At 29.1% G+C, this 18,233-nt stretch overlaps 2 protein-coding genes across 5 annotated transcripts; one reads left to right on the forward strand and one right to left on the reverse strand.

Moving 5' to 3' along the window:
- Positions 1–8,738: 8,738 nt before the first annotated feature.
- On the reverse strand, positions 8,739–9,391 carry LOC145950584 (uncharacterized). The gene is made up of 2 exons (XM_083061688.1): positions 8,893–9,391; positions 8,739–8,761 (listed from the first exon to the last, which is right to left on the reverse strand). Exons 1-2 carry the CDS (start codon positions 9,389–9,391, stop codon positions 8,739–8,741), a joined length of 522 nt encoding a protein of 173 aa, XP_082917814.1.
- Positions 9,392–12,808: 3,417 nt separating this feature from the next.
- On the forward strand, positions 12,809–17,283 carry LOC109788726 (RING-H2 finger protein ATL7). Of its 4 annotated transcripts, none has more exons than XM_083062586.1 (4): positions 12,814–13,208; positions 14,484–14,664; positions 15,038–15,222; positions 16,927–17,283. In XM_083062586.1, exons 1-3 carry the CDS (start codon positions 12,913–12,915, stop codon positions 15,191–15,193), a joined length of 633 nt encoding a protein of 210 aa, XP_082918712.1. In that variant the 5' UTR covers positions 12,814–12,912; the 3' UTR covers positions 15,194–15,222; positions 16,927–17,283. The 4 variants fall into 4 exon arrangements, with proteins under 4 accessions (XP_020203123.2, XP_082918713.1, XP_082918712.1 ...); XM_020347533.3 differs by having other exon boundaries at positions 12,816–13,208; positions 16,891–17,283; XM_020347534.3 differs by lacking the exons at positions 15,038–15,222; positions 16,927–17,283 and adding an exon at positions 14,761–15,011 and having other exon boundaries at positions 12,809–13,208.
- The last annotated feature ends 950 nt before the right edge of the window (positions 17,284–18,233 follow it).

Genomic DNA, 18,233 nt, shown 5'->3' on the forward strand with positions numbered 1-18,233 from the left:
TTTATTTATATTAACAGGATTGAATAAAAGGATTATTTTAATTATTACATTTTTTTATTCTAATTATTATATCTCTCAGTCATTGATATTTTGCTCAAATTTGAATTGATCATTTTTGAAATTCGTAAATGTTGCATGTTTATGTACTCATGTTCAAACTAAAAAAAATCAATTTTTTTCTATCAAATTTTAGTATGATTTTTGGCTGATTATAAACCTTCTTTATTTATTAATTTCTCTAGTAATATTTTTAATTAAATTACTTGATGTAATATAATGTCAAAGCAAACCCTATTATAAAAATTAATTTAATCAAACTTACAATAGATGTTAGTATGATATTATTTATGCAATTTATGTTCATCCCAAAGGAAGATACAATTTGGCCAAATAATAACATGCTTGTGATGATAAATATGTGACAATTATAAAGTTACAGTCATGTGAATAATAGTTGATCCAAAGGCTATTATTTAACAAAATTAATTGTCAATATTTGATCGTTGCATTAAGAGTACCACTTACAAATTAATTTGTATGTCCAAATACAAAGAATTAATGTTGTGTTCGGTATCTTGTAATGGGTCTATTATGTAAATAATATGCATATTTTTATTTTATTTTACTTTGTGAGCATTATGTAATTAAAAAAATTTGTATCTATGTTCTTTTATAGTTGTTGTTGCTAATGTTGTTAACTTGTTTGCTCAAATTAATTGTATCCCCATGCTTAATGAGAAAGAATTTTGTGATATAAATGCTTAAATGAATATGAAGTCCAAGTGGGAAATTGTTAAAAATTTTATTTCTAATAATTATTGTGCGCTACATATATTATTTGTAGTATTTATATTAGCTATTCGTATTTAGTTGGACTCAATAAACGTGATCTAATTTTAGTGAGCTTTAAATTGTCAATAGTAAAACTAATATAGGCCCAAATAAGTGAAAACCAGATTTAACCCGTTACGGGTTAATGAGAACTCTAATAGATTTAAAATTGTAAAGATGGTCATGGTCCCCTATATGCCAAATTAGAAACACATGTCTCTTTATCTTTCCATCAGAAGAGGAACATCAAGTCCCGTTAAGGAATCCACTGATTTGGCTGAAGAAGATCATTGCACCAAAAGTTATTCCGCTGCAACCTCTAGTCAACGTCAATAGATACAAATATGTGTTACTAGCCTTAACTCTGTAATCTGACATAACTGTTCTTAATATTAATTAATGAAAAATTTATATTTGGCTTAAGAAATTTATCCCAAAAATAAGAACTCTCATGTCCAGGTCTAGCTACGGATCTTGGAACTGCCACAAAAATCTTGGAACTGCCACAAAAATATTGGACTTCAAAAATCATTCTTTCTATTACTTCGGTCGTAGGAATTCCTATTGCACTTGACCAAGCAACCTTATTACAATGAACTTATGGACACTTTGGTGGAGATCAAACTTGTAGACACCTATTTCAGATACAAACTATGTAACCTTTTACCCAACTAAATTAACCAAACCCACTAACTAAGTTAACCAACTAATAGAGTTGTTGTGTCAACTAACAGAGTTATCATATTAACCAATCATATAACAAAGTTAACCACTCATTCTAATAAAGTTAACTTGCTTTTAATTACTCTATAATATATCTTCAAAATTTTCAATTCTATTTGCGAATCAATCATCTTTTTTCTTTGTCTTCATTCTCCTTTCTTCTATCTCTACTTTTTTCTCTCTTCTTCTGTCACCATCTCCCTTCTTAGAATCATACAAAACAATCCAATAAAGTCATACATTGAATAAAAGAGAAAAAAACAAGTTCATGCCTTAAATAAAAGAAACAAACCAAGTTCATATCTGAGAAGAGTGTAACCATTTCCTCTAATTACAACTCTCCCTCTTTTTTTTTTCTATGCCTTTGTTTATCTTTCATGTCTTACCTTCTATAAGCAACCATTTTCTTTCTTGGTCACATATTCTTTTTTTTTTTTTTTCCAACTCTCGGTTAACATATAAAAAGTAAAGCAACCATCACCACATCCAAAATATCTTATATTTAACACATCAAAATTTCACAATAAAGCAACAAGCAACAATCATTTCAACACACCAAATAAAACAACCTAATATTTATGTGTTTCTTACCTTCACGTCAAGTTTTATCAAATAATTTCGACTTCCATTTTCAAACTCAACATTGTGACCAACACTAATTTTTGGATTTTGTATTGTCACCACAAAAAGACTCTCTTACTGTCTTTGTATCTCCTCCGCATACGCCTACTCAAGGATGGTTCCATCTTGATGATTGAGGGGACAAATGCCGGGTCCATACTAAATTTTTTTTTTAATGTTAATTATATATATATAGGGAGCTTATCAAGTGAGAAATTTTTATTGTGAGAAGGTGAGAAGGTGGAAATATAACCCTTAGATTAATCAAGTGAGAGAAAATTTGGGATTTAATCAAGTGAAAGAAAATTAATCTAAGGGTTATATTTCCACTTTCTCACCTTCTCACAATAAAAACTTCTCACTTGATACGCTCCCTATATATATATATATATATATATATATATAGGAAATGTTAATATATTCCCACATATTTTTTAGTGGAACTATGTTAGCAACCTACACCAAAATTTTAGGACAAAAAAATCACTCATTTCTTTTGATTTGGTTAATTTGTATAAAGGATATTATAGTAATTTAATTTAATTTTAAATGAAAATAAAATATTTTTTCTCTCTTATTAACTTCATTCTCTAATTCATTTCCCTCTCCTATTAAATTCTTTCTCAAACTTATTTATCTTTCTTATTAAATTCTTTCTCTAACTTATTTATCTCTCTCTTATTAAATTTCTTCTTTAACTCATTTCTCTTTCATCTTTCATGATGTCTCCCCCCTCTCTCTGAACAAATAAAAATTAATTAATAAAATAAATAAATAAATTGGAGAATGAAATTAATAAGAGAGAGAAAATATTTTATTCTTATTTAAAATTAAATTAAATTACTATAATATCATTTGTACGAATTAACCAAATCAAAAGAAATGAGTCCTAAAATTTTAGTGTAGGTTGCTAACATACTCCCACTAAAAAATAGGTGGGAGTATATTAGCATTCCCCATATATATATATATATATATATATATATATATATATATATATATATATATATATATAATAAAATATACCACTTACTATATTAAAAATTAAATGCCTCCATTATTTTTCTTTTGTGTTTTATGTTGTAAAAGAGTCAAAATTAATATACTATTTAAAAAGTATATTTTTTAAAAAAACACACATGAGTATAACTTATTAACTTATTTTTTCAAAATAAGCGAGTGTAAATTATCAAACGTTTGTGAAATTTGCTAATATAGATCAACTTCTTTTTGAAAAGGAATTTATTAGTTAATTATAACTAAATATCTTTTAAAATGTATCTAGATATAACTTGTCAACTTATTTTAAAAAATAAAATAAATATAAATTAGCATACTCATATATATATATATATATATATATATATATATAATGTTAATTAAAATTAAGTAAATTTAATCAATAGATGATGAATTAGTCAAATTCATATTATAATTTTTTTAAAAAAATAAAATTTTAATAAAAATAAATAAATAATTAAATGATTGTTTAATTATTTATATAAAGAAAAAAAATTAAAAATATTAAAAATAAAAAATTTATTTAATATTTTTAAAATATAAAATCTCGTAAAAAATAATTATAATATATATTTATATTCTTAAAAATATGAAATTATATTTTTATTACTGCAAATTTACATATGAGTATTATTTTCCATATCTAAAATTCCTGAAATCATCATTGGCTCCATTCACATATCTCTTACCTACGGATCTCTAACCTTAAACAGTCCTTCAATAATCAATTTTCGTCACTCTTATCACCGCTATCATCTTTGATCATGATTTCGGGCTAAACGATCATTTTAGAGCACTTTTAGAAACTATTTACCAAAGTGGGGTTGTTTTGAAACATATTACACCTTTGGGGTTGTTTTCTACGGTGTCACTATGGCCCATAGCGACACCAGTAACACGTGGCGTTTTTGGGTTTGATTATAAGCCATGAACGTCATATTAGTAGAGTCGTTGTAGCTGCTGGAGTCTCAAAAGAAGTCGCTATAGGCTATAGCGACTCAATGCGGCTAAAACTGAAGTCGTTATAGCCTATAACACAACATTTATATAAAAAATATAATAAATATATTAATATAAATTTTAAAATATAAAAAATTATGTGAAGGAAAAACGAATAAAACTAACTTAATAATGTAAAATAAGAAAAATATAATTTTAAAAAAATTAGTAATATAACGTGAAAATATTTTAAAAAGGAAAAAAAAAAAAAAGTGGGGCGCTATGGCCCATAGCGGCACTGAGGCGCTATGGTCCATAGCGCCGTTTTTAAAATTATATATATTATTTTATAAATATATAATATGATAAATAATTTATAAAAAAATTTCAGATAAAAGTGAAAAAAAGAATTGAAATAAGAAAAAATATAATTTTAAAAAAATTAGTAATATAATATGAAAAAATTTAAAAAAGAAAAAAAACAAAAAGTGGGGCGCTATGGCCCATAGCGGCACTGAGGCGCTATGGCCCATAGCGCTGTTTTTAAAATTATATATATTATTTTATAAATATATAATATGATAAATAATTTATAAAAAAATTTCAGATAAAAGCGAAAAAAAGAATTGAAATAAGAAAAAATATAATTTTCAAAAATTTAGTAATATAATGTGAAAAAATTTTAAAAATGAAAAAAAAAAAAATTGGGGCGCTATGACCCATAACGACACTGGTGGCAGTTGAAAAAATTTATGACCCCGTGACCACGTGTCAAATTACCGTGATTTGAACCAATAGTAATTTGACACGTGGCCCAAAATAGTAAAAAATAAATAAAATAACTTGTATATAAGAGAGTTTTTACCTACTGGAGTCCCATTTCGTGGATTTCACTCGTCTCCTTCACCTCTCATCCCATTTCAGGTAAGCATTTTCATTTCTGTTTTTAATTTAATTTAAATTATTTATTTAATTTTTTATTTTTTGTAACGTTTAGGGATTATTATTATTATTTCAGGTTATTTGTATTTATTTAATATACGCAGAGCCAGAGATATTTTGTGTTACAGAGGTATTTTTTATTTATTTAGTTTCTGTAATTTAATTTGTTATATTTATTTTGTAGTTTCTGTAATTAAATTAATTTTTTTTCTGTAATTATTTTAAAGTCGTTATGGGCTATATATTATTTTAAATAAATTATGTATAATTTTATTTAAATTTTAGAGTTTATATTTTGTTTGTGTGTAATTATTTGTATAAGTATATTTTTTTTCTGTAATGATTGTGGAGTCGCTATAGCCTAAACCATTGATAATAATTTATTTTAAAAAAATAAATTTATTTAAATTGTAAATATTTTAAATTGATTCTGTATAATTTAGTTATATTTATATAATATTTTAAATTTTCTGTAATGATTTTAAAGTGGTTATAAATTAATTTAACAAATAATTGTATTTAAAAAATTGAATTTAAAAATAAATTAATATAAATTTAAAATTGATTTAATTTGATTCTGTAACAAATAAATTTTTTTTTAATTTTAAATTGATTTATTTTAATTGTTTGTAATTTATATTTATTTAAAATATATTTTAATTTTAAATTGATTTAATTTAATTTTGTATAATTTATATTGATTTTAAAAAGTATTTTATTTAACAATAAATGTTTTTAATTTTCTGTCATCATTTTAAAGTCAATATAAATTAATTTAACAAATAATTGTATTTAAAAAAAGAATTTAAAAAAGAATTTGATTTAAATATAAAATTGATTTAATTTAATTATATGTAATTTATTTACGTATATTTATATATTTTTTTTCCATCATTGTAAACTTGGCATACGGATATATCATTTTAATTTATTAATTTAAAATATAAATTAATATAAATTGTTTATTTTTTAATTTAATTGTGTATAATTTAGTTATATTTATATAATGTTTTTAATTTTCTGTAATGATTTTGAAGTTGTTATAAATTAATTTAACAAATAATTGTATTTAAAAAATGTAAATACAAAACAATTTGATTAAATTTTAAAATTCATTTAATTTAATTATGTGTAATTTATTTAGTTTATTTGAATTAATAAATTTATTTTATACTTAAATAATTTATTTGGATTCTGTGTTATTTATGCAATATTAATTATCTGTTAAATTATTTTATTTATCTGTTATATTATTTAATTTTTAAATTTTATTTATTTTTAAATTAATAATTTTATCTGTTATTTTTAAATTCTATATTTTGATTATGTGTAATTTATTGATGTATATACATATATTTTTTAAGGTTGTTAGTGTGTTATTTTCGTATAGGTTATATCATGTTAATTAAATTAAAAAAATAAATTATGTGTTCAAAAATAATTAATTTTATTAGATTTTGTTATAGATGGCATCATCATCATCTTCTAGGGGTATGCGTGTCACATGTGAACCCGTCGACGATGATTTATTATCGTTGCAAAATATACATGTGTCACAACATGTTTAGAACAGAGAAGAAGACAGGAGACTAATAGCACGACGTGCTGCTCCCACGCGCACTGGAATTGCGAGAGTTCCACAGCAAATAATTTCGTTACTAGATCAAGCTGGTTTCAGATGGATAGCGCGTCTTAATTATATCAAAGTTAGTCCTGGTTTGCTAACGGCTTTGGTAGAGCGATGGAGACCAGAGACACACACATTTCACATGCCATTCGGAGAGTGCACAATTACTCTTCAAGACGTTGGCATGCCTGTTGGTCTTCCGGTTGACGGTGAACCGATATTATCTCGAGGCATTCCAAATATATTCGGATTAGGTAATTATAACTTGACTTTAACTTATTTGTAAATTTATAGTATATTTTTTATATTAATAATAGTTAATTTTTTTGTTTGATTTTATGCAGCTGAGGAGTTGTTAGGGGTTGTTCCACCGCAGTCTGAAATTAAAGGACATCGCGTGAAGCTATCTTGGCTGGCAGCAATCTTTGGGGACATTGTTGATGACATAGATGATGTACATGTGTTGGCTCGTTATGCTAGAGCCTGGATATTACGTTATCTAGGAGGAGTGCTTGTTCCCGATAGATCTTCGTCGTATGTGTCCTTACGGTGGTTGGTGTTTTTGCGCGACTTTGATATTAGTAGGACTTATGCATGGGGTGCAGCTGTGCTTGGATGTTTGTATCGGAATTTATGCACCTCAACCGATTACAAAACCCCAACCTGCGGTGGATTTACCCTTTTATTACAGTTATGGGCATGGGAACGATTCCCAACCATTCTGTCTTCACCATTGCCACCTATTCCTCCAGGCAGTCCAATTGGTTTAAGGTACGAGCAAATTTTAAACTTTACATTTTGACAATTAATCAGTTAATTAAACATTATTTAATTGTTTACAATTTGTTTTTTCAGGTGGTCAAACACAGCCACCAAAATAAGTATGAGCGATGATATAAAATTTTATCGCAAATACTTTGATCGTACTACTAGGAAATCTGTAAGTAATTAACGTTTTGTAGTTTTAAAAAAAATTTATGTAAATTATTTGTATTATAATATTTATTAATTAAAAATTATATTTTACAGATTATTTGGCAACCATATCCCCCTGTTGAACAGATGCCCGGTGACTGCACACAGGGGATGCATATTTGGGGTTTTGTAATCCCCTTACTTTGTCTCTATATTTGTGAATGGCATCAGCCGGATAGGGTGATGAGGCAATTTGGTTGCCAACAACCAATTCCAAATCCTCCAATGACTCCTGCAAATGTGCATGCATTGACCTTACGAGGTAAGGTTGAAGATGACTGGGCTACAATATTAAGTTCAACATTAGAGCATTGGGGTCATCGCTATGAATATCACTTTACACCTACTCCTCCACGGGTCGGACTATTAGGTCCGAATTCAGAATACATGAGATGGTACCGGAGGAAAGGGAAGCTGTACATTGATCCCGATGAAGTTAAAGAGTCAGTTCTGGTATGTGCACTTTAGTAATTATATTTTAATACACTATTTTGTCTAAATATAAAGTTGTTAATTATTTATGACATTTGTTGTATATGTAGGGAGATGTAGCTGAGTGTTTGGCATACTTGACTTCCCCTCCTGGTAGAGAAGAGTTTTCGGTGGAGGTAGTCACAGAGCAAACTAATCGATTATTATCGATATCTGATGACTATCTAGCACGTGTCATTGAGCCAACTGAGGAAACACCCCCTCCTTCTGGGGCATATGAGATGGGGACATTCAATGTTCCTCCATACTCTAGGGAGGCTGCAGGATTATCACGACGAAGAACGCCAGTTGAGGCTATGGAGCACACATACCCTGCAGTGCCAGACAGACCGGAAGGGATGTATTATGTTCCTTCACATGATCTCAGTTATCCTTCCCTATCCCAGACTACATATTGGTACCATCCACCACGCCCACCAGGTTTCGTGACATCGGTTCCGATGACCACGACAAATATTTGTCAGTCACTTGGTTTAGAGGATACGCCCACAGCATCACCCGAGCCCTTCATCTCGTCAGAAATGATGGCCATATTTGGACATGCTCCATTTTTCTTTTGATACTCCTCCTATCCACCTTTGAACATCAGGGCTAGATTGACAAAACTTTTCCAGATTACGATCAAAAATGTGTTTACATGGTGTATACCCTGCATACAAATTATGAATGATGCACAATTAGAAAAATGAAATTACGAAAAATTTGTAAATAATTTTCCTTACCTAACTTCACAAGTTGTTGTTTTAGTTTGGCATCCTTGAATCGAGTATTAAAATTACTTGCAATGTGCCTAATGCAGTACTTGTGATATGCATTTGGCGGTCTCCAACCAAGTGCCTCGTTGTCAATGGCCGATTTAATGCTACGATGTCGATCAGAAATTAAGCATATTCCTTGTTTATTTGTAACATGTAGCCGCAAATGAGCCAAAAACCACGACCACGCAAGTAATGTTTCTCCTTCCACCACAGCAAATGCCAGAGGAAGAACATTGTTATTACCATCCTGTGTTGTGGCAATGAGCAATGTGCCTCGATACTTGCCATACAGATGAGTGCCATCAACTTGTATCAGGGGTTTACAATAATCAAATGCATCACAACACGGCTTGAATGTCCAAAATAACCTGTGAAACTGACGGTAACCACGATCACAACGATCACCAACAAAAAACTCATCATGACACAGATCATAAAAGGATCCTGGCGCAATTTCCTTCATGTATTTAAGCCACCGGGGTAAAAAAGCATAAGATTCTTCCCAATCACCAAATATTTTAACAATTGCTTTTTGTTTAGCTATTCAAGCCTTCCTATAAGATATCTTAAACCCAGTTTGAGATGTTATTCTCTCTTGGATAAGGCTAATCTTGATTGCTGGATCTTGGTTAACCATTCCTACATATTAAATATTCAAAATCAGTGATATAAATTATTATTAATATAATATTATAAGTTGCAGTTGCAGAACTTACCTTGTATAAATGATGCAATTAGCTCAGAATCTAACTTATTATGATCTTGTGACAAAGACATGTTCAAACATGTATGACGTCCACCCCATTGAGTCACTTTCCACTTGTCAGATTTCTTTGACTCAATAACTCTCATGTACCATCCACATCCATCATGTGCATTTGGACATCTAACAACCCACTTTGTCTTTTTCGATTCAACCACATAAAAACTCTGATGCATTCTCATTGCATTTTGCTTTACTACATTTTTTACTGCATCTTTATTCTCAAACTCCAATCCAACATATAAATCTTGGCCAATAGACCAATTATTAGCCACATCCATCCCTGGGATATCTTCTTCATCTGGATGACTCCAATTGATATTAGTGTAGTGAGGTAAATTACCCCAAAATTGACTTCCACCTAATTTAATCATAGTAAATATTTTAAATTCAATAATGTAAATTTAAACAAAATTTTTTAAACGAACAACACAAATTATTGACAAATTTAATTTTCAAATGTTACCTTCAGTAGATGGATACATTGAAATTGGTTCAACCATTGGACTTTGAACAATAGCATCTGACTCCACGTCACTATCAGATGCTTCACAATTATCTATTTCATCTTCATTTGATTCATCAATGCTTTCATATGACAATGAAACATGATAGTCTTCGTCATCTTCGTCATCTTCATCTTCGTCTCTTGTCATCACCGGTGATCGTTCAATTGACAAATTTTCTAACGAAATTGTTGAAGATTCTAAGTTACCTATTTCAGCATGTAATTCCATTATTGGCATCACATTCTGACTCATAAAAGCTTCTATCATGCATTGTACATCATCATCGTCACTCAATTCCAATGAAGAATATATGTTCTCATCATGCTGTGAAACAACAAATCTGTAAGTTACAGATAATATAACTTGATTTGACTTAAGATGAAATTTGTTGTGAATCCTTCTCTTTAATATATCCAAAGTTAAACCTCGTTTAATATACATCCCTTTTTTTGGTCCATCAAATGTTACACCTTCTAGACTTTCATACATCCTTCCAATGTAAATATAAGCTATAATTTGATCCATAATATCTGCAGAAAAATTAAAATATTAGTACAAATACATAGAACTTATTTAAACTACAAAAAATAACAATCATAAATAAGAATCTAAAACTCATATTAACAGGAACAAAGAACCAACCAGACTGACTTAGTGGATAAATAACAAATACAATAACAAAAACAACAATTGCACTTCAGATATCAATGTGATTTACCATAACGGAGGGGGGGATATATACTACAAGAGTCTCCATCACCTATAGCAACATCTACATAAATTATTTAATAAAATTTTTAAAAAATTGAAGTCGCTATGGGCCATGGAGCCTTTTTTTAAATTTTTTTTAAATTTTTTTTTAAATATAAAATTTGTTAAATAATTTATAAAAAAATTTCGGATAAAATCGAAAAAAAGAATTGAAATAAGAAAAAATTTAATTTATAAAAATTTAGTAATATAATGTGCAAAATATTTTAAAAACGAAAAAAAAAATACCTGGGGCGCTATGGCCCATAGCTCCACTGAGGCGCTATGGCCCATAGCTCCACTGAGGCGCTATGGGCCATAGGGCCTGTCCTAAAATTATATATAATATTTTTTAAATATAAAATTTGTTAAATAATTTATAAAAAAATTTCGGATAAAAGCGAAAAAAAGAATTGAAATAAGAAAAAATTTAATTTTTAAAAATTTAGTAATATAATGTGCAAAATATTTTAAAAACGAAAAAAAAAAAAATACCTGGGGCGCTATGGTCCATAGCTCCACTGAGGCGCTATGGGCCATAGCTCCACTGAGGCGCTATGGGCCATAGCTCCACTGAGGCGCTATGGGCCATAGCTCCACTGAGGCGCTATGGGCCATAGCTCCACTGAGGCGCTATGGGCCATAGCTCCTGTTTTAAAATTATATCTAATATTTTTTAAATATAAAATTTGTTAAATAATTTATAAAAAAATTTCGGATAAAAGTGAAAAAAAGAATTGAAATAAGAAAAAATTTAATTTTTAAAAATTTAGTAATATAATGTGAAAATATTTTAAAAACGAAAAAAAAAAAAAACCTGGGGCGCTATGGCCCATAGCGCGACTGAGGCGCTATGGCCCATAGCGCGACTGAGGCGCTATGGCCCATAGCGCGACTGAGGCGCTATGGCCTATAGCGCCTCTCTAAAAAAATTCCTTATAATTTAATTTAAAATTACATTTTTATAAATCTTAATTTTCTTTTTATAAATATATAATCAATACTTCAGTTTATTATTTTTATTCTACATTTCTATTATTCTCGTTTTTTTTTTCTTTAGAGAGTGTCGCTATGGGCAACATTATTTTTCTTAGTCCATCAACATTGGTGGTTCAGCCTATAGCGACACTCATGTAGCTCATCCCAGCCCAACCAAGACAAAAAAAAAAAAAAACCACGTGTCATGGGTGTCGCTATGGCCCATAACGACACCCAAGAAAATAACCCCAAAGATGTAATATGTTTTAAAACAACCCCATTTTAGTAAATAGTTTGTAAAACTACACCAAATTAGTCGTTTAGCCATGATTTCGTGGTCTTGACCTAAGTTGGAATCCATGTTATCACTTCGCTTATGCCTACTCCGCATTTCCAATGTTACGGAGTCCAAGAATGGTAACTTTTCATCATCTTTCACCTCCATTTCCATTTTCAGTAATAGTCACAAGGCCTCCATCTAAGATTGGGCCATCAACTCTTCTCAAAAAGAGTTCTTTTTGGAAGCCCCACACATCTCCCTTGCTTTTCGAAATGCTACGTGTTTTATTTGGTTTTTGGGTTAAAGTTTTTTCAATTTTTTTACTCACATTATCCACATAACTTGCTTATTAGGAAAGAGAATTTTTTTAAAAAAAATGTCTAGCAGATGAATTTTTCTTTACATTTTTGTTTTTGTTTTTCTATATAAGAATTTATCTTTTACTTTTATCGTAAATGGTTTCCGCATAATTGTGACTAGTCACGTCACTGCGCATACTTAAAGTGGCAAAATAAAAAGAAAAGCAAAAGGGCGAAAAAAAAAGAATTATTTGCGATGATTTATATTATCCGTTTATTTTATAGATGCAATAGAATTTTGTGCGGTACATTGATTAAAGTGTGAGTTTGTGTTATGAGTTGGATTGGGTGTGGGTGTGGAATGTTATAGTGAAGTGAATAGTGAATAGTGAATAGTGATTAGTGATGTCGGAAGGGTATCCGTGTTCGTGTTGGGAGTCAGAAGCTTCGTGTGGGTGTAGATCTGAGGCCTCAGGCACAGCTGAACTGAAGCTGTACAGAGCCTTCATCTTCTGCGTTCCAATCTTCTTCACTCTCATTCTCCTCTTTCTCTTCTACCTCTTCTACCTCCGACCCCGAAGGCTCCATTGGGTCACACACAACCACAATGCTAATGCCATCTCCACTGGCTTGCACAAAGATCTCAGGGAGATGCTCCCCGTTATTGTCTTCAAGGAAAGCTTCTCTGTCAAAGATACTCAGTGAGTTCTCTTTATTTCTTTTATTCTTCCTCACTCGCTTCTTTTCCTTTTCTCACAAATCCCACATCGACTTTCCACAACTCTTGACAATCCATCTTATCATTTTTTACAAAAACAATCTTCATCTTATGGTCCCCTTTTTTTAGATTAACTCAATCACTCCCCAAAGCTAACTTTTCAGAAGAAGGAGCTTCCTCGTTATACACATTATCTGAGCTAAAACAAGGCTAGTTATACAATCTCTTTCACACTTACAACATACTCTCGATTATTCATTGAAATTTATAAATGCAGTTCATTAAATAAGAACTAAGAATTACAAAATTTTCTATTTTTAATAAATTTTTATTATTAACCAGAGAATGTGTTAGAGTGGGTTACTTGCAATTCTCTTTTCAATTCTCTTTTATGGCCTTTAGTACATAAATACATTACCTTCTATGTGTTTTTCAAGAGTTACAAAAGTTTAAAAATATATACATTCCACTGTTAGATATTATATTCATCCAAAAACCTAATAATCATATTATCAATACCTATTTTTTATTTTTATTTTTACAATATCTAATAGTGTGATGTATATAATTTTTTTTTTTAATACAGTACATAGAAGTTAATAAATTCATGTACTAAAAGGCTGTCAATTTGTATACTTAATAATTTTTTATCACTAGATAATGTGAGGTTTGTAACCCATTCCATTTAGTTTTGAGGGCTAAATATATACTGTTGATTTGATAATGGCTAGTTCCATAAACCTAACTATACAAGTATTATCTTCGAATTTATATTTGAGCCCACCAAAAGCTAACTCATCAACTCCCACTTGAATACACTATTTTATTTTAGTCCAAATCCTCTTACACTAAGGATTTGAAATCTTTTGGTGGCCTAACAAGGCCAATAGCAATTATTAAAATAGGATTTGATATTATCTTAGAATTTTGGTCTTAATTTAACCTTAAAAGCTAATTCATGGGTGAATTATTCCCTTATATATACTATTTTAGTCACACCATTATTGGCTCTGGTATTGTTAACGGCTCTGATATTGTTAATGTTATAGAGTAAATACTTGATTTAGGACAGGACAAAGTTGCTGTGTTCTGGAGTTGATTGCAGCTGATGTCAGGAACTGTCAACTGTGTTAATTTTTATTTTTTTTCCCCAAATACTGCTTTAGAACTTGCTTTGTTATAATTTTGTGCTTCATTTGTTCGACTGGAAAACTGTGTTCTCTTTGGTTTTGTTAATGTATGAGATGGTTTTTTGCAGATGCTCAGTGTGCCTTTTGGAGTACCAAGCAGAGGATAGGCTGCAACAGATACCTGCATGTGGCCATACGTTTCATATGAGCTGCATTGATCTTTGGCTTGCCACCCACACCACCTGCCCTCTCTGCCGCTTCTCCCTACTAACCACTGCTAAATCTTCAACACAGACACCATATATACAGGTACATCTTAGTAACTTTAATTTTTTATAGGTCTTTTAGTTTTATCTACAATGAATTTATTGAATTCTGACATACAATGAATTTACAATTACTTAGTTGATAACTGTTGGTGAAGGAGCGTTTGCAAGCTACTACTCATGTGTCATACATAGTATTTAAACATAGGCATGTAATTGATTAATAACTATCCTATTTAGTACGAATGTGAGAAGCACCAAATTGCACAAATTCAGACACACGACCATTCAAAGGTTTAGGATTTGATGACATTAGATATGGTGTTATTCTCAATAATTAAATTTAGCACTGTACTCTTTAGATCATTGATCAATGATCATTGATCATGCACGACACATACTGACAACTGAAACAGCCACAGAGCAATGAAGAAACACAAGCCATGGCGTTCTCTGAGTCTAGATCTACTAGGCAACTTGAAACCACTGTCCATCAAAATGTCTCTGGAGAAGTTTCTATCAGTGTTCAATGCACTGATGTTGAAGGGCAAAATGTGCGAAACGATGAATAAGAGCATGATGACATGAGAGACTCTTTCTGGTAAATCTTGTTCTTTCTTTTTTATTATTAACTATTGCCTTAAAAAGCTGTTGTCTACTTTTCATAGCAGAAATTTATTTATTTTTATCGAAAGGGAGATTTGGTTATTGAACAGCTAGTACAAAATTTATCTTATAAAAGTAGCTTATGACCTTCCTGTAAGCTGTTATCAACTTATTTTAAGTAAGCATCATGAAAAAGAATATCAAAATAAGTTTTTTTTTTTTTTTTTTTTTTAACTTTTTTGAATAAGCTTCATAGTCAAGTTTATAATAAGCTCTCATTTTATAAGAGTTTATTGATTATGTAATTAAACTGTGTACTAAAACACATCCTAATGAGGTTTCTATTTACATAAAATTAGTGGTATCGCTGCAAAGTTTGAATTCCTTAAAAAAATTTGTTAGAGATATTAAATCATTTATAGCCCTTCACTTAATGGCTTAAGTTTATGGGATGTTATTATTATTTTTTGTATCAGTAGAATAGATTGTGGTAACGAGAATCAAACTTATGTCTTCTTAGAAGGCTTTTGGTACACAGGTAAACTTTTTCATACCTAGAAATCATCATTCATGAGAATCGTAAATTCTAAAAATCACAATTCTCAGGATTAATGAAAATCCATTTGGTTGGTATGTTTATAAATGTTACATGAGAATCAAGGATGTTTATTGTATTAAATAAGTAAATAAATTGCTTCAAAAAAAAAAAAATTAAATAAAAGTAACATGACGTTTTTATCACATTAAAAAATTTATTTTAACCTTGGAAAAGTTAGTTTCTCACCTTCCCATTAAACAAACTTGTGCAAAAATCATTCCCAAAAAAAATATTTTTCAAGAATATTATTTTTTAAATAACAAATCAAACACATAAAATGATTATTCTTGACGTCAGATTCTCAAGATACTAACAAGTTTTCGTTATCAAACGCCCTCTATCCTAACACTAAGTTCACATTTATGGATGTTACTATTGACATGATATCATAGCTTTTATGGCCAAGTCAGGAGTTCAATTCTAAGTGCACACATTCTTCTGCCTTTTTCCCCTAAGAGAGAAGTTAAGGGCTTATTTGGTTTGATAAAATATTTTGTTCACAAATAATTATAAAAATGACACTTCTTGTATATTTCATTTTCTGTATTCAAATATTTGTTCAGGAAACAATGAATTATTTTATATTGGTGTGTGTCTTTGGAATAGGAAAAAAAGTGTTATTTTTGTAATTATTTGTAAAATCAAAAAATAATAATATAAATAGTTTTTCAAATGAAACAGGCTCCAAGTTTCATCATAAAGTAGAGTAAACTTGAGTGTGATCCACGATTCCAAGCCCAACTCCAAACGTTTGTATAATGAGCCCAACTCCAAACGTTTGTATAATGAGGTAGTGTGTAAGAGACATAAAATCATTCATAAGCTTTCACCTAACAATTTAAGATTTCGAGGAAGTTGGGCATTGATATTTCCTAAGATTGTTTCCAAATACTTTCTTTTTTAGTTTTTATAAATCTTTTTAAACTAAAGCAAAATAGTGTAGTTAAGTTGATTTCTCGCTTCTATTATAATTACCCCTCTTTTTATTTATCTGTCTTCGGGCTCATTAATGAAACTAGAAAGGGAACATTACTTGATTTTTCATTCAAACTTCAAATTGAACAGGTGCATCAAGTTGATAATCACTTTGATGAAATCCAGATATAATGGCAGACTTGCTACTTTCAACTCAGTTGAAGCCTCCAGAGTATGTGCAGCAATCTGCATTGATTGATAATACTTCAACAAGAAATGTCTTCATTCGAGGATCTACAGCTTTGATGGCACATTTGAATTAACTCAATTATTGTAACATATAATACCCTGAATGGATCTTTCAAGTATTCTAAATTTAGCTTATGTACCTAAAATAGTTTAGGTCAGAAGTAAGAAGTATCTTATACCTGTCTTTTCATTTTTTTTTTCATTAAAAATGCATAGGGTTTGATATTGGGTTGCCATCCTGTTGGATACATTTTCTCATTTCTACTAATCAATAACATTTCTGATGCACGAATACTTGAAAATTGGCAAGTATATATAGCTTACCCTAACTAGGGCGTGTTTAAAAAATATTTGAAATAAGCAAAATTTACGAGTTATTTTTTTAAAAAATAAAGACATATCTATCAGTTAAAGCTGAGGAATAATTCTCCTAGGTACTAAATTCATTTAAGAAATTAATATCTGTTAATAAATATTTTTTATACATATTGATCGAAGATCAAACTTTTAATCACATATTTAAGAGACAAAATTATATATTAATCATGTGACATTTTGTTAATTTTACTCTGAGTCATGTTTTAATATAATTTATCATATTTATTTTATTTTTCTAACTTTTTAAACAATATAAATTTAGAAATTAAGATTTAATAATCAAATAATTTTAACAGTTTATTTAATGATAATTCATTTGGTCATTATATTGTAAAATATATATTTTATCTTAATTCAATTTTAAAAAGTTATTTTGACAAAATGATTATAATTTCAAATATTTCTAATACTTATTTTATAACCATTGCATGCATGTAAAAAAAAAAAGTATTTTAATATAGTTTCATTTTTTAAATAAGGCATTAATTTGTTTTTTAGTATTTATTTTAATATTTTCAATTTAAAAACAAATCAATATCACTAATACTAAATTAATGCTCACTAAAACTTAAATTTATTTTAAATTAATATAATATAATATTTTATTTTTCAATTTATTTTTCTTTTAAATTTTCATTTATTAAGATTGATGTAAAAAATTTAAATCGATTTCATATTTTGATATTTATTTAAATAAGTTAATTATATAAATAAATAAATAAATTTAATATATAAAAGTAGCATTAATAATTTATATAAAAATAATTTTTTAAAATAATATATAAAAGAAATTGAAGGGACCCAAAATAGTGACCTTACTGACCTTGCCATTGTTATGACCTTGACCCTCCGTAGAGATATTTCTA

Source organism: Cajanus cajan, chromosome 8 (assembly GCF_000230855.2).
Source record: "Cajanus cajan strain Asha chromosome 8, NIPB_CcT2T_4, whole genome shotgun sequence".
In the NCBI taxonomy this organism is placed as follows: domain Eukaryota; kingdom Viridiplantae; phylum Streptophyta; class Magnoliopsida; order Fabales; family Fabaceae; genus Cajanus; species Cajanus cajan.

Bases quoted from the DNA above. Each gene is read 5' to 3' on its own strand.
- LOC145950584 (XM_083061688.1), bottom strand. From the start codon at position 9,391: ATGAAGGAAATTGCGCCAGGATCCTTTTATGATCTGTGTCATGATGAG. The intron at 8,762-8,892 runs GTAAGGAAAATT...TTGTCAATCTAG, and splicing joins ACAACAACTTGTGAAGTTAG to CCCTGATGTTCAAAGGTGGA.
- LOC109788726 (XM_083062586.1), top strand. From the start codon at position 12,913: ATGTCGGAAGGGTATCCGTGTTCGTGTTGGGAGTCAGAAGCTTCGTGT. The intron at 13,209-14,483 runs GTGAGTTCTCTT...GGTTTTTTGCAG, and splicing joins TTCTCTGTCAAAGATACTCA to ATGCTCAGTGTGCCTTTTGG. The intron at 14,665-15,037 runs GTACATCTTAGT...CAACTGAAACAG, and splicing joins CACAGACACCATATATACAG to CCACAGAGCAATGAAGAAAC.